At 59.3% G+C, this 24872-nt stretch overlaps 1 protein-coding gene across 10 annotated transcripts in view; it reads right to left on the reverse strand.

Moving 5' to 3' along the window:
- Positions 6216 to 24872, reverse strand: part of LOC110405722 (ankyrin repeat and fibronectin type-III domain-containing protein 1-like) — a 132727-nt gene continuing 114070 nt past the window's right edge. For 9 of the 10 annotated variants that reach the window (XM_021411297.1, XM_021411296.1, XM_021411298.1 and 6 more), the window contains 17 exons: positions 17656 to 17857; positions 17203 to 17410; positions 16514 to 16708; positions 16222 to 16335; positions 15318 to 15415; positions 14719 to 14809; positions 13093 to 13200; positions 12802 to 12901; positions 12186 to 12318; positions 11578 to 11697; positions 11048 to 11263; positions 10729 to 10895; positions 10285 to 10435; positions 10031 to 10199; positions 9634 to 9800; positions 8973 to 9183; positions 7322 to 8894 (listed from right to left, as the gene is read on the reverse strand). In XM_021411297.1, coding sequence (XP_021266972.1) covers positions 7813 to 8894; positions 8973 to 9183; positions 9634 to 9800; positions 10031 to 10199; positions 10285 to 10435; positions 10729 to 10895; positions 11048 to 11263; positions 11578 to 11697; positions 12186 to 12318; positions 12802 to 12901; positions 13093 to 13200; positions 14719 to 14809; positions 15318 to 15415; positions 16222 to 16335; positions 16514 to 16708; positions 17203 to 17410; positions 17656 to 17857 — 3532 coding nt within the window. In that variant the 3' untranslated portion in view covers positions 7322 to 7812. Of the gene's footprint in view, positions 8895 to 8972; positions 9184 to 9633; positions 9801 to 10030; positions 10200 to 10284; positions 10436 to 10728; positions 10896 to 11047; positions 11264 to 11577; positions 11698 to 12185; positions 12319 to 12801; positions 12902 to 13092; positions 13201 to 14718; positions 14810 to 15317; positions 15416 to 16221; positions 16336 to 16513; positions 16709 to 17202; positions 17411 to 17655; positions 17858 to 24872 lie in introns of all 10 variants that reach the window. The other variant, XM_021411292.1, reaches the window with a different exon arrangement.

Here is a 24872-nt window from a genome sequence, read left to right on the forward strand (position 1 = left end):
GGATTTGCCAGGAGCCATGCGCACCTTTGGCTCAAACACGGCCGATCCTGTCGCACCCTGACGTCCCCACGCTCAGCAGCGCACGCAGGTGTGGGCCGGGCGCCAGCGCCGTGCTCCTTCCTGCGCGCTGCAGAAGAGCCCCTGGAATCAACATGTTTACTGACAGACTCCTGCTCTGCTGGCCTGCTTTTCTAAGGAAATGAAGCTTGTGCAATCACATTGTCTGGGGGTGTCTGTTCCTAATAACTTCTGAGTCCACCAGCCAATTCCAACCCGATCTGACGGGGGGGGGAGAGGTCTCAAAGTGCGGTGTCCTCCCACGGCTGGCGGGGCTGCAGGTACATCGGTGAGGCAGGGAACCAGAGCATCTTCCAGGCAAGATCACAGAGTCAGGAAGCGGGGCCACGTTTGGCCGCCACAAGGCAACCCATAGGCCGGCTGCGAGGAGCACGTCCGCCAGCCGCAGCCAGAGCTGGATGCGCTGTGCGCTGGGAGAAGCAGCGTGTCCGGAAGGGTGCACGCTCCAGCTGAGCGGGGCCTGGCGCTGCCTGGGGTTTGCACACGTCTGGGCAGGGAGGACAGCATCTGCAGCGAGCCATGGCTGCCAGAATGCACGGAGCCGAGCGCTGATACGCCTCCAGCTCCCCAATCCGCCGGGGCTGTGGGCTCCTCTGCATCCTGGCCATGGAGGATGCGCACTGCCAGGAGCAACCCCGTGGCCCCACGGCGCATCTCATCCCACCTTGGCCAGGATGGGACCGGGACAGCAGCGCCTTGTTCCTCCTCACGTGGGTGCTGGTTTAATTTGCTGAAGGCGTTCGACAGTGCACATGGTGTCTCTGGCTCAGCACTGCCAGGAATATGAGCTTAGCAGAGCTGGAGAGGACTTTTTTTTAAGCGCCTATACAAACACGATTTGTTTTGTAATAACTCTTCTTCTGTTTTGTTTTGAAGGGGATGATGGCTCTGGGATCTGAGGGGCTGGAAGACAGCTCTGAGCAGCTCAAATTCCTCCCCACGTGCTATCAATTAACGTCTTCATTAAGCACCCAGATCAAAGCTGCTTCCATCCAGAGCATGACGGCGCAACCGAGCTTGGCTTTGTGAAGTTGCCTGCAATTGGTGACAAAATAAGAAAGGGCTTGGCTTGTCCTCTGCCAGCTACACATGGAATGGGAGAAGGCTGCAAAAGGAGCAAGAGAGTGTCCTTCCATGGCAGTCCAGACCAGAAAACAGGACCCAAGCCATGGCACACAATGAGGGATGGGCTGCATGTGGGCTTGCTGAGGGTCCCCTGGCTGACAGCGTGCTATAGGCCACCTCAGGTCCTGCAGGTGCCCAGAGCATCTCACCGTTGAGTTGCTGAGGCTTAACCTGGAATTAACCTAGCAAAGCATGATGGCTGGAAAAGTCATCTGGAAGGAAATGAGACCACAACATTGTCCAGATGGATATTTCCTAGAGGCTCTCCAATGCGTCTTCTGCCTCTACTTCATCTGTGGGCTTCCAGGAGCCCTGTCCTGCTGGCGTCCCAGCTGCCATCTGCACTGATGGGCAGAAATGGGACCACAGTTGTTCCTAATGCTCATAGGGCAGCAGGGATGGCACTGTAGGGCCAGGAATGATGTATCATTTGGGGAAATAACTTCTCCCCACAGATTTCCCCACCAAAATGCTCAGCTGAAAACCATAGCAGCACGTGTTTGGGGTTTGGTCTCCATCATATTCAAAAAGTCATGGCTATCAGGTGAGGACCCAATGACTGGAAAGAGGGAAACATCACTCTCATTTTTAAGAAAGACATCTCTGTGCCTGAGAAGATCGTGGAACAGATCTCCCTGGAAGAGATGTTAAGGCACGTGCAAGATGCAGAGGTGATCCAAGACAGCCAGCACAAAGGGGAGATCATGCCTGAGCCATCTGGTGGCCTTCTTTGATGGGGTGACAGCATCGGTGAACAAAGGAGGGGCAACTGATGTCATCTGCTTGAACTTGTGCGAGGCCTTCGATATGGTCCCACATCACATCCCTGTCTCTAAATTGGAGAGAGATGGATTTGAAGCGTGTGCTATTTGGTGGATAAGGAATTGGTTGGATGGTTGCAGCCAGAGCACTGTGGTCAATGGCTCCATATCCAGGTGGAGGCTGGTCATGAAGGGTGTCACCCAGGGGTCCATCCTGGCACTGATGCTCTTCAACATCTTTATCAGTGACACAGACAGTGGGAACGAGTGCACCCTCAGCAGTTTGCTGGTGGCACCAAGCTGAGTGGTGCAGCTGGTACAGCAGAAGGGAGGGACGACATCCAGAGGGACCTGGGCAGGCTCGAGAAGTGGGCACACGAGAACCTAATGAAGTTCAGCAAGGCTCAGTGCAGGGTGTTGTACTTGGGTCAGGGCGATCCTAGACATGTGCAGACTGGGAGAAGAACTCACGGAGAACAACCCTGCAAAGAAGGACGTGGGGGATCTGGTGGATGAGGAGCTGGACATGAGGCAGCAGTGTGCGCTCGCAGCCCGGAAGGCCGACTGCATCCTGGGCTGCATCAGCAGAGGGGGGCAGCGGGCAGGGAGGGGATTGTCCCCCTCTGCTCTGCCCTCGGGAGCCCCCACCTGCAGTGCTGCGTCCAGGCCTGAGGCCTCAGCACAGGAAGGATGGGAGCTGTTGGAGCAGGGCCAGGGGAGGCAAGAAAGATGCTCAAAGGCTGGAGCACCTCTGCTATGGAGACAGGCTGAGGAGCTGGGGGTGTGTGGCCTGGAGGAGAGAAGGGTCCAGGGAGACCTCATTGCAGCCTTCCAGTTCTTCAAGTGAGCTTATGAACAGAAGGGGGACTGACTTTTCACACAGTCAGATAGTGGTAAGACAAAGGGGAATGGCTTTAAACTAAGAGAGGGGAGATTTAGGTGAGATGTGAGCAGGAAATCCGTCACCCGGAGGGCAGTGAGGTGCTGGCACTGCTGCCCAGAGCTGTGAGTGCCCCGGGGCAGCCTGAGCTGGAGAGGCAGCCAGCCCACAGCAGGGATGGGACTAAGTCGATTTAAGGTCCCCTCCAATCAAAACCATTCTATGATTCTATAATTAACCTGGGGCTTGAGGGAAAATCATAGTAAAGAAAGTTCCAACATATCTGTGGGGTGTTTCTTTCTTCTTTCCAGTAAACCTACCATTTTAGCCATAGTATAAATGTCCAGAAAGGACTGTTGGTTTCAACGAATGGTGTTCTGCAAAACTCATGAGCTAGAACCAACTTGTCAATATTCACACTGTCCTGTTCCTACGTTATGCTTTTTTTGTGTTGTTTTTGTTTTTTTATATGAAAATGAGTCTGTTTAATAAGTCTCTTTAGTTGCTGTTGTTCTTTAAAAGTGGAAAATAATAGGAGAAAACGAAAGAAAACAAAATGAAATGGAACATATAAAAAGCAACGGTTTCCTCCCAGGTTTTTACATTCGTGTTTCGGCCCCTGTTTGCACGATGCTTTAGTTTCCAGGTCGCTTTGGGAACAGACCACTTCCCTGCATCCCAGGAGCCTTCCTGGGCTGGAAAGCCCCGGTGCTGCCCAGCCCTCGGGTGGCGTTGGGGAACCTCAGGCCAGGAATCCCAGACTCACAGAACCAGCCGGGGCTTCCCACCGGCGCTAACACCACAGGACTCCCTTCTCCACCCTCCCAAGCATCTCTGTGGTTGGGAAATTACAATCTTGGTGTAAAACCAGCGTTGTCCAGCCCGGCTGCCCATGGGAAGTGGCTTTGCCCACAGTGTACAGAGCGCGGCGGTGTGTGGCTTCCCGCAGAAATCCAGCCCGTCCAGGAACGCCGGGCTCTGTCCTCGTGGGCATCTGTGCCGGGATGGAAAGTGTGGATGCCGAGCAGCCCTCGGCTCCCCGCCACGCATCTGAGCACCCCACAGTTCCGTGACAGAGCGATTCTATTTATTACCTGGGTAAGCAGTCGCCGCAACAGGAATTGCACGGAGCTCTGCAGCTGATAGAGCAATAACTAAGTTAGTCATTGCGTGTGCCAGAATAGCCCCGGAACTGCCCCACTCCTTCAGGTGCTGGCGTGGCTCTGGCTCGCTTTCTCGCCTCCTGTTTGAGGCAGCTGGAAGGAAGGCTTCCTCTGCTGTAGCATGTCTTGGGGCGGGCTCCGAGCATCTCCTGTCTGCAGATATTGCAGCTGCCTTAACAGAAAGGGAAACTCCTCAGCCTTCCCCGTGAACCAGAACCAAGGCAAGAAATTCCTCAGTGGGAACACAAGAGAGAAGTGTCCCGGGGAAAATAAACCCAAAGCAAACAACAACAGAAGCCCCACGCCTCAGCCTCAGAGAGCCAAACCTTGGGAAACACAAAGCTGGATTTGTTTGAGCAACTCCCCTTGGATGGGAGAAAAGAAACGCAGATGCCTCAGAACTGGTGCCAACAAGCTCCTGATTTTGGGGGGGAAATGCAGAGCGTCACAGTTCAGGTTTACTTCTACGAATCTGTGTGATGCGAGCAAGGCACTGCGGAGTGAGGGCTCTCCTGGCGCTGTGGATTAACACAGCTCCATTTGCCTTTGAGGAACGGTGCCAGTTTTCTCCTGCGGAGCTCCTGGACCTGGGTCTACCCCCAAGCAGAGGAGAAAGCCTGGCTGCCGACCTGGCCAAGCCTCTCCCTGCACTGATCTGCTTGCAGACGCTGCTGACAACAGGATTGATGCCGACAGGGACACAGGCACCGTCGCTGAGCACAAAGTGTTCTGCAGCATCACCTTTTGCTGCTCAGGGTGCCCAGGAGGGGAGCACCCAGCTGCCTGCAGGGAAACCTCAGACCACACGATGTGCTGGCTGAACGGCAGGAGCTGAGCCGTGCTGCCGGCAGAACACTTCTCCTGGGTCCAGGTCGGTGCTCGGCGAGCTGCTGGTGACCCCCCAGCACTTTGCTCCCCTTCGCACCCCGGGGAGTGTTGCTCACATCTGCCCTCACCTGGAGGAGATGTTTAAGGGTGTCTAAGATGTTTAAGGCCCCCAGCAGGATGCAGGGCCGGGTGAGGTTTGTGTACATGTACACGATGCCAGGAGGGATGGCAGCTGACGGCCACAGTGCAAGGAGCTCTGCTGGGCTCAGGGCACACGGGTGAGTGCTGGCCTTGCTGGGTGCAGCGCTTCATCTGGGACACGTGCAGCCCGCAGTGGGCACAGGGACACGGACATCTGCACCTCGTGACACTGGTATGCAACTGGGCCCCTCCTGGAATTCAGCATCCTTCTTTTGTTGAAATATGTGAGAAAAGGGATTGCTATGAGCAAAAAATGATGCTTTGCCCAGCTCCAGCACTTCCCAGTAGCAGGAGGAAGTAGAGATAAGGACAGGTGCTCTGGGGACCTGCTTCCATGGCACACATGACAGCACAAACACGCAAAGCTGGAACTCACTGGAAAGCAGCTTGCCAAGTTGTAGTCACCTGTGCCATTAGCACTGACTGGGGGGAACCATCCTGGGTCAAATGAAGGCAGAATGTCTGCCTGCCTGCCCCCAGGTGGCTCTGAGTGCCAGGAGCCGCCATGCCCCAGTGCTGTTTCCAACCACAAGACCCCACAGTGTGTAACAGCTCCAAAAGGTGTAATGCCAACATCCCATGCACAGTGCCTGGCTCCAGACTGGTCCCAGCTCCCTGCAGCCCCCCCCAGGAACACCGAGTCTACCCCAGAACCTGCCCCATCCATGGCCAACACAGCGTCTGCTCCCACCCTGCAGCAAGGACAGGAGGGCACCAAAGGATCTTCAGGATCCATTGGACAGAAAACACGGCGATGTGCCCACGAAGACACTCAGGAAGAGCAGAATGTGAAAAGATGTGCACAGCCCTGCGCTGATGCTGAGCTCAGCCTGGGGCTGTCGGGAGCCGTGCCCCAGCTGTGCCATCCCAGCACTGCCCAGCTCTGGGGTGTCCCCTGGGGTGCACGTGGCCATGCTCTGCACCATGTGCTCACCCTGTGGAGGACTGCAGGACCGTACCCATGCATTTAACAGCATGTCTGCAGGGCTTGGGCAGGGACAGAACACCTCTAACGTTGCTCCCACGCACACTGTGCACATGGGGTGACATGAACCTTCGCTGGGTTGGGAGTATCCCATTAAATGCTGCTGGGAAGGATGTGCCCAGCCACTGAAAGTGAGAGTAATGTGGGGGTTAAGGAGCAGGCGCTGCCCATCAGGCCACAAGGAGAGAGCGATACACGGTCAGCAGCAGTCACCTTTACTATGGACCACAGGAGATCAGAAAAATAACCTTGGGAACAAGAGACCTAGGTGCTAAGTGTCATGCTGTAGGACATACAAGAGGCCACTCACAATCACCAGGACAGAACGGCAACCGAGGAGGAAGGGCAGTCCCGCGGCGGTGCTGGGCGTGCTGCAGCCGTGCCCCATAGCAAACCTGGCATGGCAGTGCAGGCACAGCTGCGTACACAGGTGTGGGGCTGTCGGCGTGCCTTCCTTCTGCCTCTACAACAACAAAAGGGTCCACACCTCCTACACAACTCCAGTGTCTCTAGCACAGGTTTTGTTTTTTGTTTCAGGGGAAAAAAAAAAAAAAAAAAAGCAAAAAATAAAAAAAGCATTTTGTTCTGAGAAGGATGTGCAAGAGTTGTTCTCCAAGGTGCAGTGAGACGAGGACGGGTTGGAGACCAACCCCCATCCCGGTGCCGTCCCCATGCACCGACCCCACAGCCCCCGCCAGCAGCGCCCGGCGGCTCTTCCTTCTGCGAACCCTGGACGAGGATTTCCAGAAAAAAAAAAAAAGATGAAAAAGAAGAGGAAAAAATAACAATAATAAAAAAAGAGTATTGCTGCTTCCTCTCGTAATATTTTTTCCTCTCTCTCTCTGCCCCCCCCCCCCACACACAACCTTCCCCTTCAAAATGTTTGCTTTCAAAAATTCCATTCCTGCAAAGATTCCTCCCAAGCTCTGAGGTCTTCGCGCTCCACCCTCGCCTTCTGCAGTCAGAAAAACCGAGTCCCGATGTCTCTTTGGTTAAAAAAAAAAAAAAAAGAAAGAAAGAAAGGAAGAAAGAAAGAAACAACACAAACAAGAAACACACAGCCCAGTAGGATCCCGTTCCTCCCCGCGGACGCCTGATGAGAGGGTGTCTGTGGAAGAAGGAAGCATCAGAGACGCGCCGTCTGCCGCGGGCCGCTCATACGGTGGTGGCCGGCCCGAACTGCAGCACCAGGGGCGACGTCTCCTTGATGCGGACGTAGAAGCGGCCCTCGGGCCGGGCAGCCTGCAGGGCCAGGGGCCGCGCTTCGTCGGGCAGCCACCGCTCGCCCTCCTCGGAGGCGAACACCAGTCCGAAGTGCTCCAGCTGCTCCTCGCCGTAGCAGAAGGCGGCCGAGCCGCCCAGCGCGCCGTGGGAGACGTCGTTCATCTGCAGCACCACCAGCTTCACCACCTCGCCGGCCGACGTCTGGCTGGTGACGTGCAGCTGCGGAAAGACAGAGGTGGGAGACGGACGGTGAGGGGGGACCGGGGCAGACCGCCTGCACCAGGCTGCGGATCCCTCGGCACATCCCCGAGGGCCGCGGAGCGGTGCCCGGCCGGGTGGTCCCGGCCCTCGGCCCACATGAACCCCGCGGCTCCGAGCGCTCATCGCGGGGCTCTGCTGATTTATGCCAGCCAGGAGCCTCTCCTTTGAACTCGGTTCTTCGAGGAGAACATCGTAAAACGCTGTCAAGCAGGCGTGTCCTGAGCTCTGCAACTTCAAACGCCACGTGGGCAGCCCGCCAGGAACCCGGGGCTGCGCTTCAGTTGCATAGAAATCTATGGTGCTTTCTCAAATGGAAAATAAATACCGCGAGTCAGCTTTCCCTCTGCTTCTACCATCCCCGCTGGGTGAAGAGAACTCGGCTACCAGAGCTCCCGTCCGCCCCTCTGCCTGCAGGGAACCGAGCGGGGCAGAGCTCTGCGGTGGGACACAGCCCTTCCTGCCCCTCTGAGGGCACACGCACACGGACGGAGGGAGAGGAGCAGAGGCCGCGGAGCCCAGGCTGCCTGCCCTGCGTGGCACCACCCCGCGGCCTTCCCCCCTCAGAGCCCTTACAGCCCGGGCCAGACTCTCAGCAGTGTGACCCCCACCCTGCAGCAGGGATGGACAGGAGCCTGGGCAGCAGCCGGGGCAGCCCCGGCACGGCAGAGGGATGGCAGAGGGCAGAGCCAGGAGAGGGCCACACGGGCCCGTGGTGCCGGCCTCCCCCGTCCTGCCTGGGCACAGCACAGCCACACCGCTGCCCTCAGTGGGCGCCGGTACCTTGACACTGGTCTCTTTGGAGAGTCCGGTTTCGTACTGAGGGCAGACCCGCAAGGTGACAGAGCCCGGCTTCTTCCCGCCAGGCTGCTCCGGCGGCTCCTGGAAGCTCGGAGTCCACTCAGCCGAGCGTGTGCGGCCGCGCTCGGGGCTGTGCGTGGAGCCAGTCCCTGGCCTGCCCTGGCCGCCATGCCTGCCGGTCCTGCTCTCTGTCGGGGAGCTGTCGACGGAGCCGGGACACGACTTCCTGGCCACGGGGCAGAGCGGCTTGGGGAAGTCCAGGCTGCTGGTCCGCACGCAGTAGGCCTGCCGCTTCTCCGTGACGCGCAGCAGCTCGATCTGCCGGCTGGGCAGCACGAAGTCGCTGTCGTAGAGCTCAGGGGGCGGCCGGGGCTCCGGCGGGGCCAGCGGTGCGGGCTGCAGCTCGTGGCTCTGCAGGACGTCGGGGGCACTGTCCCGCAGGCTGCGCGCCGCCCGCCGCCCGCAGCACTCGGGCCCCGAGGACACCAGGTCGAGCTCCTTGGGGCTCTGTGCCCTGCTGGAGTCGTAGTCGCTGTCGGTGGCCAGGAACACCTCGGAGGAGCCCTCCTCATCTGACAGCCCGTGCAGGTCTGCGGGGGAAGCACAGAGGGGCTGTCGGCCGCTGGGTGTCTGCAGTGCGGCGGAGCTGTGCGGAGCCCGGCCCTTACCGGAGCTGAGCTTACGACTGCTGTCTGGTGAGGGTGCTGGGGAGGGAAGGAAGTCGAGGTGGGACGAGGAGGAGCGGGTCTTCTCCTTCACGGCGCTGCTGGAGGTGCTGAGGAAGCCGCTGAGGGACACGCCACAGGAGGGCTGCTTGTAGCGGGCATGCTGCAGGGCATCCATCATCCAGCGCATCTCACGCCAGATCTCCTCCATTTGCTGCCAGAGCAGGAAAGAAAGGATCCCTTTCGTGGAGCAAACCATCACCACAAAAAAATGGAACCGAACCCCCACCCATGCCCACACGCTTTTCCTGAGAGGCTGAAGCTTTAGGGAGATTCCCAGGCAGAACCCCCACGCGGCTCTTGGTGGGATGTGCTCCCACTGCCGGTTCCTGCAGGCTGCAGGGTGCTGGGAACAGGGGAATTGTGGGGTGCTCCTCTGCAAGCCCACCCCAAAAGGCCCTCCGAGGCCCAGTGGAATCATCCAGCTCTCTAACCAGGACTTTAACACAACTATTGTAGGAAGAACTCGCCAGACCAAGCCCTGACGCTGCAATGTTCCTTGGGAACAGCAGCATGCACTCCCATAGGGATGATCCTGCAGCCCTCCCAGCACATGCTTGTCCCAGCCATGTCCCACACCCAGCCTGGCTCGCTGCTCCAGTACCTGGATGTACTCCTGAACCTGCTGGTGCCGCTGCTTGGCGGTGGAAAGCTCGCTGTCGGAGAAGGCTTCCCTGAGGCTCTGCTGCGAGAGGAGGGACTCCAGCTCCAGGAGGGCGGACACCTGGCAGTACTGTGTGATGAACTCCCGGTCGTACGTGAAGAAGTGCACTGAGGGAGGAAACAGAGGAAGGGAATGAAAAATACTATGTTCCTATGGGTTCCTCCCATCCTGCTCAATGCAGGAAGAAGGCAACACTCTCCTCTAGCTGGCCTGGAGCAGCGGGGAGCCCCCAGCATCCCCCCCTCTGTTCTGAGGGAGCTGGTGAACACAGCCAGCCCATCCCAGGAGGAGAGCACCATGGATAGGTCTGGGCGGTGCGGGTCACCCCTCTTCTCACCAAGCTCGAATATCTGCAGCGGCAGCGTGAGGAAGCCAGACTGTGGGGTGTAGGGGTTGTTCTGGCCCGGTGCCGTGCAGACGTCATCTGAGGGAGGCAGCAGCAGCAAGAAGGAGACCTGACCCCCGAAGTCAAGCACCTCTTGGCTGTACAGACGGAAATCTTTTGCCTGCAAGAGTCCGTCCAAAAGACACCGCAAGTAATGACTGCAAATGTCACCTGCCACGTCCCCGGACCTCAGCTCCTACCCGCACCTCTTGCAATGGGATGTTGACCAGGGCCATCAGCTCCTTGATGGCCACCTGGAGCTCCTGAAACAAGTGGTTTGGCGATGTCTCATTCTTGGACTCCACAGGAACCGGCTCCTCCATGCTGGCCATCTTCTGCAGCCATTCCCACTCCTCCCTGCAGGGCAGCAGGCAGAAACGTGCTGGAGGGAGCAGCTCAGGTGGCTCAAACAAGCAATCCCAATGAGAGCTGTGCTGGCTCAGCTGCTCCACCCTGCGTGGCATTAGACTCAAAGAGGCACAGGAGCTGCAGTGGCAGCAGGGCACCTTGGCTTTCTCCATGCCCACATGGCAGGGATGGGGCTGACAGGTGATGCTGCTGCTTCCCAGAGCCCAGGAGCAGGAGGCAGCAACCAAGGATGCCCTAGGGCTGCATGAGGCAGTGAGGCCTGGCTGCCCCCAGAGCCCCACCTGGAGATGTTGGGGTTGGAGCGGATCTTCACATGGCACAGGATGTTGGGGAGCTGCTCCGGCACCAGCACCCGGATCTGGTCCACAGCACTGCAGAGCTTCAGGTAGCCCAGGTAGAGGCCCGGAGGGAGGGCATGGCTGCTCCGCTGGTGGTAAGCCAGCTTGTCCTGGGAAGACAGGCACTGCTGGAGAGAGCCAGCCTCCACGGCAGGGTGCTCTTGGGCCCTTGTGCCCCATGGGTCAGGCCAGGACAGCCTCAGGGTGCTGGTCGGGACCAGTGGCCGTGCTCCCAGCCCGCTCTCTTGTTGTGGAGCAGCACCTGCATGGAGATGAGCAGCGTGTCCAGGGCAGTGGGCTCCTCCGGGGAAGACACAGACTTGCGGCTCGTCTGCAGCTTGCAGATGGGCACCCAGCGCACGCTCTCGAAGGTCTGGTTGGTCTTCACCTCCTTCAGGGTGACGATGAGGATGTTGCCCTGCTTGTCTTTGATGGGCTCAAAGAAGACCTGCCCCAGGTCCTGGATGCCCAGCAGCCCCTGCACACCGCAGTGAGGGACAGGAGAGAGCAAGAGGTCAGGGGACAGCGTTCTGCTGCTGGAAACCAGTCCCAGAACAGTCCTCAGTCCCTTTCTATGCCATGGAGCCTAGCACACCATCGCCCTGTGAGGGGACCCACTGGTGACAACACGGTGGTGGCATTGCCTGCTCCTGCTGACCCAGCTGCAACCTGGTGGCAGTGGGGATTTCCCCACATGCTGCTCCAAAGAAGCCAGCTCCCAGCACCCCCAAAAAACACCCTGAGAGGCAGCAGGGACAGGGTGCTCCGCTTGCTCCTACCCCCCGCCCTCACCTGCATTTGTGAGATGGCCAGCAGCATCTTGAAGCGCGTCTGTAGGACGCAGGAGCAGGACGACTGGGAGACGGTGACGCACTGCCGCAGCCACAGGATCTCGTCCCACATGCACGACACCTGCAGCACAGCCAACCCAGCTGAGCCACCTCCCACAAAGGTGTTTGAGGAAAGCCACCTCCTCGCCATTCGTGCTGGGCAGGGAAGGTGCACATGCATGGATCATTTCCAGCAGCAGGGGTGCATTCTCTTACACCAAAGGCACTCCCCCTAAAGAGGTTTCTGCCAAGAGGGTGTGCTCCCTCTTTCTCTCTTGGTAGGTTAGGACCCTCCAACAAGAGATTTTGGGCTTGAGCTGCCCACCTGCCCTTTTAGTGAGAGCTGAGGCTCAGGCAGCAGCATCCTGCCCTGCACAGGAGAGGCAGAACCAGGGAAGGAGCTGCAAGGAAGGCACCCTGCAGATCAAGACACCCCTGCAGAGCACAGCATCCAGTGTGGTGGCTGCCACCATCCAACCAGTGCCTGGGCTGGTGGCAGTCGAGGGAGAAGACACAGGCTGGAAGCACCACTGCCATGCTGCAGTGCACAGGGACCACAGGGCCGCCTACCTTGGTGAACCACAGAAAGTCCTGCATGAGCAGGCAGGAGTAGGTGTCATCGATCTCCACCACCGGTATCTGGTCTTCGTGGGTCACCAGGATGTTGTCGTCCTTGTAGAAGATGGCTGTTAGGTAGAGGCCCCTGTGTGGGAGGACAGACAGGCTGTGGGGTCACCGCTGGCCACCAGCACTGCTTCCTAAAGGGTCTCCCCAGAGGGCAGAGGAGGTGTCCCAGGATCTGAGCTCCCCTCCAGCAGCCCATAGGCAGTGCAGCAGAAGAGGCACCAGTGGGAGAGGGGCAGCAGGACCAGGAACCCATATGGGCTGCAAGGTCAGCCTGGCTAACACCAGGTCTGGCATGAGGGAGGGTGGTGGGGACAGAATTGAAGTGGGAAGGTGGGAGGGTGGCTGGGTCTGGAGGTTGGTGAGGGGTTGGGCAATGCATGGAGATGTTATAGGGATTTGGATACAGGCGCAGCTTGGCAAGTCCAAATGGAAACATTTGATTTCTGAGAGATGGGATTGGTCCCCATGATGGCATGGGACCCACCCCGAGCCCTGGCTGGGCAGTCCCATGTCCCCGTGGGGTGAAAGGCTGTGACATCCCTATGCATGAGCCTCTCACCGCTTCAGTGTCTTGAGGAACTTGCTGCCAGGGTGGAAGAGGTGCTTGAGGCTCCTGGAGACTGAGTGCTTCCTGCTCTGGGGCTGGTTCTTGCAGGGCTCTGCGAGGCAGGAAGCAGAGGCATGAGACCAAGAGCAGCTCTGGAAGCCCAGGACAAGGAGTTGTGGGCTCTTCTTGTGCCTCCCCTGCCTGAGCTGCCTCCCTGCTGCACCCATCCCATTCCTCTGCACCACCCCAGCCCTTTGCACCCAGGGTGACACCCTGGGGGGCCGTGCTGTGCCGCAGGCTCACCATGGCAAATGCAGTGCTGGTGGACGGTCTTCACCTGGCCCAGCAGATGGTCCAGAGCTTCAGCCTGGCCCCTCCGTCGTGGAGCCCGGCCATCATACTCCCGCCAGTCTGCAGGGACAGGGGCAGTGTCACCCTCATGCAGCCATCGCTGTGGGGCTGCCCCCTCCCCTGGCATCCCAGCAGGGCAGGGTGGGGATGGTCCCCTTTGCTCCACTCTCTGAGCCCCCACCTGCAGCACTGCATCCAGCTCCTGCTGGATGTGGGGTTGCTGGAGCAGGGCTGGAGGAGGACATGGGGATGTCAGAGGACGCAGCACCTCTGCTATGGGGACAGCTGAGGGCTGGGGGTGTTCAGCCTGGGGAAGGGGAGGCTCCAGGAAGACCCTACAGTGGCCTTCCAGTGCCTAAAGGAGGTTACAGGAAAGCTGGGAGGGACTCTTTATCAGGGATGTGGTGACAGAACAAGGGGGAATGGCTTTAAACTAGGAGAGGGGTGATTTAGGTGAGATGTGAGGGGGAAATTCTTCTCTCAGAGGGCAGTGAGGTGCTGGCACTGCTACCCAGAGCTGTGGGTGCCCCGTCCCTGGAGGTGCCCAGGGCTGTGGATGGGCCCAGGGCAGCCTGCTCTATGGGAGCCCACAGGGTTGGAACAAGATGGGCTGTAAGGTCCCTCCCAGCCAAAATGGTGCCATGATGTTGGGGATCCACCGTCCTCCCCCAGGCAGCAGGACCAGGACACGTGGCACATTTGGGGACCTCCCTGTGGGCAGTGCTGCCACAAATGGGGCACAGGGGCCAGAACCAGCAGCACCCCAGGGCCACCAGCTGCCCTGCAGCAAGGGGATGGCAGAGGTCAAGAACAAGGTCCCGTCTGTTGCTGCCACTCTTCACCAGGCTTAAAAAATCAAATTCTTTCCAGTGCCTTTCTCCAGGTCTTCCCTGGAGCTGCAGCTGAGCGCAGGGTTCCCAGGTAACACGGCTGAGCTCTGCCAGCTGCACCCCTGTGTGACGGCCGTGGGATCGGGACAGGGCAATGGCACTTGTACATTAATTACTTTGCATGCCCCTATCCTGCCTGTTGCTGTTTTCCATGGAAAGTTCAGCTCTGTTAACTTTAGCTGAGGTTGGCCACTATTTTTAGGAGCTTTAAAAACACCCAGGGAAGTGCCTGACTATATTCTGCTGGGCTGGGGAGGGATCCTTGGTGAGGGGAGAAATATTAATGGAGATAAAAAATAAGAAAAATCTGTTATGCCTGATCCATTTCAGCTGCACTCTGTATCTGTACCGCGCGGATCTGACCTGTGCTGGACAGCAAAGGGGCTGCAAGGGAGCAAACATCAACAGCACCCGCTGCCAGGGCAGGGCACAGCCAGCCTGCCACAAGATGCAGCCCACTTATGCGTCGATGTGTGAGCAAACGTATCAGAGCTGCCACGGGCTGGAGGCAGCATCTCCCAAAGGGCAGTGCTGATGGCTCTATGGCTGAGCCCCACAGCCACTCTGCCCGCTCCAGGGCCCATCTGCAAACCCCAGATGTTGCATCCAGCTCTGAATCCACCCCTGCTCCACGAGCCCTCACACCGCATTCCCAAAGCCCCGTCCTGCAGCCGGGTGCTGTACTTACTGGAAGGGATGGCAAATGGGGGCACTGAGGCTTGTGGGGGCCCCCAGCCCTTCATGTTGTAGGCAGACACTTGGACATAGTAAGCTGTGCCCTGTGGGGGGGAACAGTGTTCAGGATGGTGGTATTCAGTGTATGGGACAGGTAAGTGGGGAGGAACCCCAGAACACGGCAAGGAGCACAAAACTGGACCCCACAGCCAGGACCCCATTCTGACTGCCCCAGGATCACTGCACATGTGATGGATGGGCTGAGGCAAGCTCCCTGCCCAGGGCTCTGCCCCGTGCTGTCCTTCAGTGGAGCAGGGCAGCAGCTCCAAGACTGCGGCATTGCTGGCTTGTCTGAGAGCCCATACCCCATAGAAGGCTTCATCCCACTCCTTGAACCCACCAGTGCCTCCCTACCCCAGGGCAGGGGGTGCTGAACCCCCTTCCTATGCCCCCCACAACCCCACCTCTCCCATCCCCACCCCAAGCCCCCACTCTGCTTCCATCCCCTCCCCACCGAGCTGCCATCGTGTCCATCTGCCCCGCATGCAGAGTGCAGCCCAGCTCCGAGGCTGTCCCCACTCCGCTCCCCCCGCAGCCCGGCCCCCAGCTCACCGAGGTCAGCCCGCGGATGGTGTAGTGTAGGCTCTTCAGCTTGTCCACCACGGCCTCCCCGATCAGCGGCGAGAAGGAGGGGGAGCAGCTCCACTCCACTGCAACGAGAGACCCCAAGGTGCTGCATCCCCAGAGCACCAGAGGTGAGAGGGGACAGGGAGGTGACCAGCCAAAGCCGGGGATCCAGCCAGGATGAATGAGCGGTGGGCCAAGGGCTGGTGATGCTGATGGGGGGGATTTTCCCAGAAGCCAAGTATCTGTTTAAATGGGTGAGGGGCACAGGAGCAGATGCTAACCCCACCTGGGTGCTGCTCTGGCAGGACCCGGTCTGATAGTGATAGGACAAGGGGGAACAGTTTTAAACTAAAAGAGGGGAGATGTAGTTTGGACGTGAGGAGGAAATTCTTTACCCAGAGGGCGGTGAGGCGCTGGCACTGCTGCCCAGAGCTGTGGGTGCCCTGTCCCTGGAGGTCCCTATGGCCATGGATGGGCCCTGGGCAGCCTGAGCTCGGGGGGGCAGCCAGCCCACGGTAGGGGTGGGGCTGGGGGTTGCAATGTCCCTTCCAACCCAACTGTGTTGTGATTCTGTGGTTCTGTGTCTCAGAGACCAGTTGGGGAGCATAAGCGTGGCAAAGCCATGTGCCTGCAGGATGAGAGGGAGGAAAACAAGCAGCACCTTGAAGTTTGGTCCAGGTGGGTGGTTTAACGTGGCTTGGGCTGTTTGGCTGCAGGATGTGCCATGCCATAGCGTGCCACGGCTGTGCCACAGCTCAGTGCGGGCTCAGCAGCCCCCAGCAAGGCAGCACGGCGTGCACAGAGCGAGCCCCTGTCACATCCCACTCACACACCTGGGCTGCTTGCTGTCACCATGTGCTCAGCAACGACACGGGGACTGGGTCCTTACCCTTGTACTTGGTGACGACGGCCGAGTTGGCACTGAGGGGCTCACAGAAGGTCACCTGCACCGAGGAGCTGCTGGCCACCGAAAGGTGGACATTGGCGGGGGGGTCTGGCACTCCTGGGGACAGAGAGCACAAGGGACTGATACAGTGAGCCGCACAGCATCCCGCTGGGTCCCCCATCCACCCTGGGCTACGTCCCCTCGTGCACTTGCGTAACGAACCAGTGCAGCCCCACGCCTCCTCCCCGGCCCCCACACCGCCCCGCTCCCGCCCCAGCCCTCCTGCAGGACTCACGGGCGTGCTCAAACCCTGCCTTCATGCGCTTGTACAGCCGGAACCGCCACTCCCAGGCCTTTAGCTGCTTCTCCTTCTCCGAGCAGTCGGCGTTGGGCGCCTCGTTCACCACCTGCGCCGTCAGCTCATTGACGCGCTGCTCCGCTTCCCGCACCAGCGTGGAGAGGTGCAGCGAGCGGCTCTCCAGGCTGACGACTGCACGGCCACGGGGCGGGCAGGAGGGATGGGATGGAGGTGAGGAGCGGGAGGTGAGGAACACCACCTCTGGGAGCAGCACCTCTGTGCTGGCACCAAATCCTGTCTACTGCCCATTCCCGGGCGGTGCTGCTCCCCAGGTCCCTGCCTGGCACGCACTTGGGCTCCTTGCCCCCCCAGCACCATTACCACTTGGTTCCCTGCTCCGAAATCACAGAATCATAAAATCATAGAATTAGCTAGGTTGGAAAAGACCTACAAGATCATCCAGTCCAACCATCCAATGTGGGGACGGTGCCATTCCCAGCTGCTCCATGGCACATGCAGCATGAGAAATGGGCTCTGCTGCCCAAGCTGGAGCACTGGGTTGCAGCACAGGCCGCTCCTGCCCACCACACACACACACACACCCCCAGGAGGGGAGAAGAAGCCCCCCAAGCTGCCTAAAGCCTCTCACCATCCCCGCTGCCTCTGCCTGTCCCCAGACAACTCACAGTGCGGGCTCTCCTTCGCTCCCGCCTGCAGCAGGGCCCTGGCGATGGGCGCGTTGTTGGTCATGATGGCGATGTCCAGGGGCAGCAGCCCCTCGCTGTTGGGAGTGTTGAGGTCCAGCTCCTCGGGGCTGTACTGCTTCAGCAGCTCCTGCACCCTGTCCAGGTCCTGCAGCTCCACGGCCTCGAAGAGAGCAGCATTGCTCTGGAACTGGATGGAGGGAGATGCGCGGGTCAGCTGGGCACGGAGCAGCCTCCTGCACCCCAACACCTCTAATCCCAGCAGGGGGCTGCCCAAGGCCGGGGGCTTGGGACCACCAGCCCTTGGAGACACGGCCGACAATGCTGAGTGACTGCCCCACTCCTGGACAGCTCCACGTCACGCACTGGGGGTTTCATGGCCCCTGTAGTGCCCCCATCCCCTTCTCCCCTCCTCCGAGGGACAGCGGCACTTACCAGGTAGGACTTGCGGAGCTTCTCCTTCTCGCCCCGTCCCGCCAGGCTGCCCTCGTCGAAGGACGTGTAGTTGACGCGGAACTTCCCCGAGAGGTTTCGGTACAGCCTTTTGGCCGCGTTCGGCGAGGACGGGCCCGGCGGCTTCCTGGCCTGTGCCAGCTGCAAGTCCCGCATCTGCTGCGTCATTTTAGGGGACGATGACCTGGGGCCGGGGGAGAGGAGGCGGTGAGCACCCGGCCAGCAGGACACGGCAGCGGGCACTGGGACCTGGCGTGACCCAGGAGAGCCAGAACCCCAACCCGTCTCCAGCGCCCAACAGCCGTTCCTCAGCTTCTGAACATAACGGAGCTAAGTGATCTTTTTACTCCACTCCGATTTTGACATTCTTCTTTAAACAGTCATGACAAACACGCACAGGTCCCGAGGAAGGCTGGCACCTGGTCCCTTCCTCACCGAGGTGCAGCCACGGGGACCCCACTTGCAAGCAGTGCCCGGCCCAGGTCTGCGGTGCCGCATGGGGCTGTGCCCATCCGTGGCAGCACCGGGGGTCTGCACTGGTGTCAGCTTCACAGCGTTCCCTCAGCTGCCACCTCTTGGCTGAGTGCACAAGGCCAGGCACTCGTGGGCAAGGCCTTCCCAGCACCACTTCACTGGTGAAACACCAAGCAAGGAATAAGTGTGACAAAAGCCCGGCAGCTGTCCGGCAGGTCGTGGCACTGCAGAGCTGCACCTGTGGCGATGGTGCTTACAAAGCCATCATCAAGAAGGCAGGATATTAATACCGACGTCGCTACGTGCCCTCCGCCATCCTGTTTCCTCAGGAGGAGCAGTGGGCTGCCAGAGACCTCTCATTTCACCTTGCATGATTGTGGCGTCTAAAAGCAAAGTGATGGGGAGGCTGCTCCTGCCCACCTCTCATCTCATCGGCTTCAGCCCATGGACAGAGAGGTCTCTATGGACGGAGCAGGCATCCACGCCCGCAGAACCGCAGCTTAAAACAAATGGCACTTGGGAGCAAAAGCACATTTTTCTGCCAATTGAAACAGAAGGCAAATGACCCAGTGCAGGCGGTTTGGAGGCAGTCATCTCAGAGACACTAGAAACAGAGGAGACACGGGGAAATTTCTCACTGTTTTCCCTCATCTGACTTGCTTCTAATGAGAAGTAAAGAGACGGAAACGATTCCGAGCTCCGGACTGAACTTCTGTCTATATTAAACCGGCTGCCGAGCAGATAAAAGGGTTCCGTGCCCTGTGGCTGTGAGTCATCGGGACTCAGTGAAAGGGCCTTGATTTATCTCGAGCTAAACTCTGCGGTGGAGCAACTGATAGCTGCAAACAACGCCCACGAGCTACAACCGGCCGCAGCAGTGTGCCCGGCAGCCAGGCCGTGTGCTGTGGGCATGCAGCACCAGCTCAGGGCCACAGCAACGAGCTCCTTGCTGCAGCTCAGCTGCGTTCATCCCCGCTGCAATCAGGTCTTGCTGCTCAGCTGAGGGCTGCCCCAGGGTCAGCAGGTTGCGGGTGCAGTGACAGCGGTTCTCAAAAAGAGGATGGATGTGCTCGATACAGCTTCATTTTATCCCTCTCTTCTTCTATAATGAATGCAAGCGAATCCGCTGGGTGGTTTACAACGCTGTAGTTTCTGCATATTCTGGGTTTTCATGTTTGCAGTGCTGCAGATCTCAGCCCAGTAAGCAGTGTTAATGATTATTGTAATTATACAATTTTAAGTACACTTTGCTGAAGGGTGTGGGCTGCCCGGGCTCCAGCAGAGAACCAGTCCGTGTTGGACAGGGCTGCTCCATCCTGAGATGAAGGAGCCCACAAGACAGAGGCGGGGAGGTGTTAACTCTTCGGAGCCATGCTGTGGCTTGGGGTAGCAAAGAGACAGGAGCTGGGGCCCTGCAGGGTTTCTTGCAGCTGAGCAGCATGGGGAAGGTGCAGGGGGCACTGTGGGATGTCTGCACTGGGTGCTAGGGCTGCTTTCCTGAACCACAGCCCAACCTGGCTTGAGGTTACCCAGCAAAGGAGCAAGCAAAGCCGGGGAGAAGAGTGATGAGCAGCTGTCAGGGAAAAGCCAATGAGCCAACCATGCGGCCAACCTCACCCTAAACTGGGAGAGCGGCACCAAAGGATCAGCCAGGACACTGTCCAAGGGCACGGCGTGCAGAACACTGCCAAAGGACTCAGAGAGCACTTGCATTTTCCACTCTCATCGCCTGAGCACAAGCAGTTTTTCAGGACTGGAGAAATAAGAGAATGGATCTAAACTGGAACATGAGTGCCCTTCCAAAACAGTGGGATTTCATAACCCACCCACGGGCAGCCTCAAACCTAGGACGCAGCTCTGTGCTTGGCATCCCTGCGTGGTGGCACTGCTGCTGGGCACGGCGTGCCCCAGCCACCTGCACGCAGAGGATTTCACAACCAGGCACCTGGAGTGCCTCTGGGCTCCAGCGTGGAGCCGAGGTGCTGCTCCGGTGCCGGCCAGGCGATTTGCAAGCGCTGCCATCGCCGCCCAACCCCATGGAAGCCGCAGCGGAGCCCTTTTTCCCAGCTGCACGTACCCCAAAGGCATTTAAATATTGCGCAGACGTGGGGCGGTGACCAGGCCGTGCAAGGATGGAGCACCCCCAGCACCAGGCTGCCCCCACCTGCTCTGCTGGGCCACGCTGCCCACCGGAGCCCGGCGCTGCCATGTGCCACGGAAACATCTGCGTGCCTGGAAAATGCACTTGCTTATTGAAACCTGGGTCCAGGGAAAGGCAGCAAACAAGTAACAGGGCTTTGTTTGTTTGTTTCCTACAGATTTTCTCTTTTTCCCACTTGGCAAACCCACCGGGTTTTGTTTTGAATGGAGCCGAAACGAGCATGCCTCTTTTGTTTAGCAATAACAACCGACTTATACAGATCCCGCTCCCGCCAGGACATTTTTGCTTGGGCTCCAGAAGCCCAACGCTGTCAGCCCAGCGCTGGGAGGAGTATGGTGTCCCCATGCAGCCACGGGGCCAGGCACAAGGACGCACCCCGGGGCTGTGCCCACACCAGGAGCTCCCGGGTTCCTTAGGACGGAGCAGAGCGCGCGGTGAGGACGCCTGGACCTCCCACGGCACGCACAGCGAGGCCGGGAGAGACGGAGGCTGTAGGTCAGCAAAAACGCCGGGACTCTGAGAAGGGTCTGGAGCCAACCGAGCAGATCACTCGCTGGCAGCCACAGGAGGCCTCCCATCAAACACACCGCTCCTGCCAGCCGAGCAGTAAGGTTGGGGCAGGAAGGGAGCCCAGACACTCAAGCAAATTCTGTTGCAACATAATTGCGCTGCCGACGCTTCTTTTGTTTGTTTGTTTGTTTGTTTGTTTGATTTTTCCTGCACTGTTTATTTATTTGTTTGTTTTAATTAAGCATTCTGATCGGGGTTTTTAAACGAGTCCAGAAGGTGCTCAACCCCCGGCAATGTATGACTGCAATAAGAATTCCAGCTCCTCGGTCACCCATGAGAGCCTTCCTCCGCAGCCGTGCAGGCAGCGGGTGCTGCTGCTCTGTGTGCCCACACACGGTCCCTCCGCGCCGGGCACCATGGGGCAGGGGCTGCTCGGGGAGCTGCAGAGCACGAGTGGCACAGGGAGCAGAGTGCCCAGAAAAGCTGCATTTCTGCTTTGACACAACCGAGTTCCCATGCTGTGGGTGCTGCAGAGCGAGGTGTCCCTGCCCCGAGGGGCTGCGGGGGGGCAGCTCGGCCCCGTCCTGCCTCCATTGAGGGCAAATGCTCCGCGCTCCCGCAGTGCGGCCCTTAATTGCTGCCTGACATGAAGTATCAGAGCAAGGAAGTCTTGGGTAAATGTTCTTGCTATGGGAACACACAGTGCTGAGTCTCTTTAATTACATTGTTTTTGTTTGGCTTTTTTTATTAGTTGCGCTGCGGCTTTCCCCTCCCTGACGGGCCGAGCAGCGCACGCTAAATATGGCCGGGCTTAGCGGCCGCGCTGAAACCCGAAGCGCGGCACCAGCCTGGCTGGACGCGGCCGGACAGGGGGACGGGGGGGACGCATTCCAGCGGCCGTGGCCGGCTCCGACCCGCGCCGCTCCGGGCACCTCCAGCGCCCTGAAACGCATCCTGTGCCCTCCCATCCCTCGCCCCACGTCCTGCACACGCAGCCCTCCTGCCCCTCCGCAGAACCCCCCAACCCTGGTGCCCATCGCTGCCCACACCGCTGCCACACACCTGCTGCCCCGGCGCTGCCCGCCGGGCACGGCGCTTTCATCTCCCTCTGCACCCCCCCCCCCCCCCCTTGTTATTTTAAAGGCATTCCGGAGGATGCTGTCGGGCTTCGATGTGGTTTGGTTGGGTTGTTTGTTTTCGTACTGGAGGTTTTATGATCGCACTGGGAACGAGCCCTAATTGAGCTGCAATTCGAATTGCAGTCCATGGGTATTTGTTTCATTTTTGGAAGGGCTTAAGCTGCAGCACAGCTCAGGCTGGAGAACGCATTTGGTTTTAACTGGAACCTGATGGGGATGGGGCTGAGCGGGACGGGCCTCCCCGGGCTGTGGCCGACGCACGTTGGGAAACCCAAATGGAGACAGCCGCCCCGCGGCCGCCTGAACCCACAGCACCACCCAGACATGCACGGGGCAGCACACTGCCACCCCACACACCCCACAGCCCTCTGAGCCGCTCCGGGAGCCGCAGCAGAGCCGAGCTGCTCACAGGCGGCCGTGGGACCTAAAGGTCAGCGCCCAAACTGCCCTTCATGGGATCGGCGTCGGTGTCAACTTCTGCTGACTGCCCAGCGCCGACTGCCAGGCCCCAGCGCTCTGCATACGCAGCACTTCTGGCACAGGTAGGGACGGGGCACAGAGGGATTCCCACAGAGCAGGGTCCGGCCCAGCGCCGGCCCCGCACCGCAGCGCGCTCCCTGTGCTCCCGCGGGTGCTGGGATGCTGGGGTGGGCGGCGGTGCTGGGGGGACGCCCCGACCCGCTGGCACCATCCCGGCTCAGTCCGACTTCCGCATATCAAAAGCGGATGAGGAGCGGGGACTTAGTGCCTGTTTCAGGAAGAAACCCAATCCCCGCGCGGCCTGCCAGGAACAGGCAGCGCTCTGTGCCACAGATGCATGTGTGCAAACTCTTCTCGGGGGTATCAAATGCAGGAGCTGAGTCATACGACGCCTGGGCTCAAAGATCACTGAAGGCAAAAGGAGGGGAAAAATTCTCTCTGCGGGGTCACCGGGCCCCCGCTGGGCCCCCCCAGGGGAAGAGCCAGGATGCTGAGCTGAGGACACGCGGCCGCTGTGCTGGGAGAGGTAAGAAGGGTGCTAAGCCACGTGCACCCACAGCTGGTGCCATCCCATGCTTGGCTCCCAGTGGGGCCAGAGGAGCTGTGGGGCCGGCGGCCCCTCAGGCACTGTATCACTGGGATACAGGACCGTGGGGCCAGGCAGCACGCAGGCACCCCAGCTCCTCCCAGGCCGACCTGCAGGCTGGGCTGAGACCTGCAGACTTGTGACAGCAGTGGCAGGCACCCATTTGAACCCAGGCCTGTGGGATGCACAGCAAATCCTTTAACCTCCTGCGCCACCTGGTGCCACCAGGACGAATACGCGGACGAGGGCCGGCTCCCATTGGAAACCATCTCTTCTCCCAAAACATGAAACTGCAGAAAATTGGCCTGGGGACGATGTGGGGAGGCCCTCTGCCCCACACCTGGGGCTGGCCCCCAGTCCCAGCCCGGTCTGCCCCACTTGCACCCCACTGCTGCCCCCCACGCGACCTCCCCGGCCCTCGCTGCGGTTTCCCCGCTGATGGAAGGCCACCTCCAGTCCCTCGCCCTACTCAAGTCATGCAGCGAGATGGGGACCGAGCTGCTTGTGCATGCCAAGGCTGCACGATGAAAACCAGCACTGGCTGAAGACTTCCAGAGCTGCACCCAAAGGGGTTATAAAAGGCAGGCCACAGACATTGATCTCGGCGGGGAGGAGGAGACGACGGCCAAAGCACAATGGAAGAACAGACAAGCGCACACACCCGGCTCCAGAGCTGCTGCCCAGCTGGTAAACGTTACTGGAGTCAGAAAACCCCTTTCTTGCTGGAAGGGAACCAGCAAGACGCAGCCAGCACCACTGGGCACGTTGGCATGACCCACACGGCAGTCCTGGCACTGCGACCAAGAGTGGCCACCATCCATCCCTTGGGGACGTCCCTGGCCTGCAGGACACCTCCCTGCCCTGCACACACAGGGCTCTGCAGCCGGGCTGGCCTGGCCAGGAGTCACTCCACTACAGCATGAGTGCTCCCACTGCTCCCATCCGTCCTGCAGCGAGGCTCGAGGCTCTCCCATAGCCTCCATCCCTCCCATCATTGAGGGAGGAGCACAAGGACAGTAGCGCACATGGAGGGATTTTTGAAGCCCTCAGCACGGTAAGTAGGAAAGGTCTGCCTTCCACTCTCATATGAAAGAAGAATGGCAAAAGCCACAGCAACCACCAGGTCACACCTCCATGTGATGGGACACGCTCATCTCCCCACGCGTTGCAATGGATGTGGCCAGCACTGCAAAGCACACCCATTGGAGGCATGGGGACAAATGCCCTTCTCCAAGGATTCACAGGATGCATGAGCACATGGAGATGCTCTCCTCCCATCACATACTGCCTCAACTGCCGGAGCCCTGGGCACAGCTCCCCAGGGGGCTCACTGTGCCCCTCGAGGCTTCACAAGGAGACCCAGAGAGCAGCTCCTGCCAGCAGCCAGGGCCTTCAACCCATGGCCGTGGGGACCAAGACAAGGCCATCATTTGTGGAATGCTTTGCAGCTTCCCAGCAACCCTGCTGGGGTCCTCACAGTCACCACTCCTGACTCGGACCCACATGGGCTAGAGATGGCTTGGTGCTTGGTGCTTGGTGCTCGGTGCTTGGTGCCGTGGCCAGGAGCCTCCCTGCCTCCGCTGGGGACTCTGAGGAGCAATCCTGGCATGCACAGCCATGCTTCCCAGAGGCTAACAATTTGACCAAATCTGGGTTGATTTCCATCAGGAATGTCCCAGCCCTGCCAAATTTCAAGACTCTTTTCCAAAGCATGGAGGCACCAGAAGTCCTTAAACAAAGAGACGGAAAAAAAAAAAATAGCATTGGCAAAGCTACCGTTTTTCCCCAACCTTCTGCTAAAACTTGAAAGAAAAAAAAAAAAAAAGAAAAGGGAGAGAGAAAGTTCAGC

This window comes from Numida meleagris, chromosome 13 (genome assembly GCF_002078875.1).
Source record: "Numida meleagris isolate 19003 breed g44 Domestic line chromosome 13, NumMel1.0, whole genome shotgun sequence".
Classification (NCBI taxonomy): Eukaryota; Metazoa; Chordata; class Aves; order Galliformes; family Numididae; genus Numida; species Numida meleagris.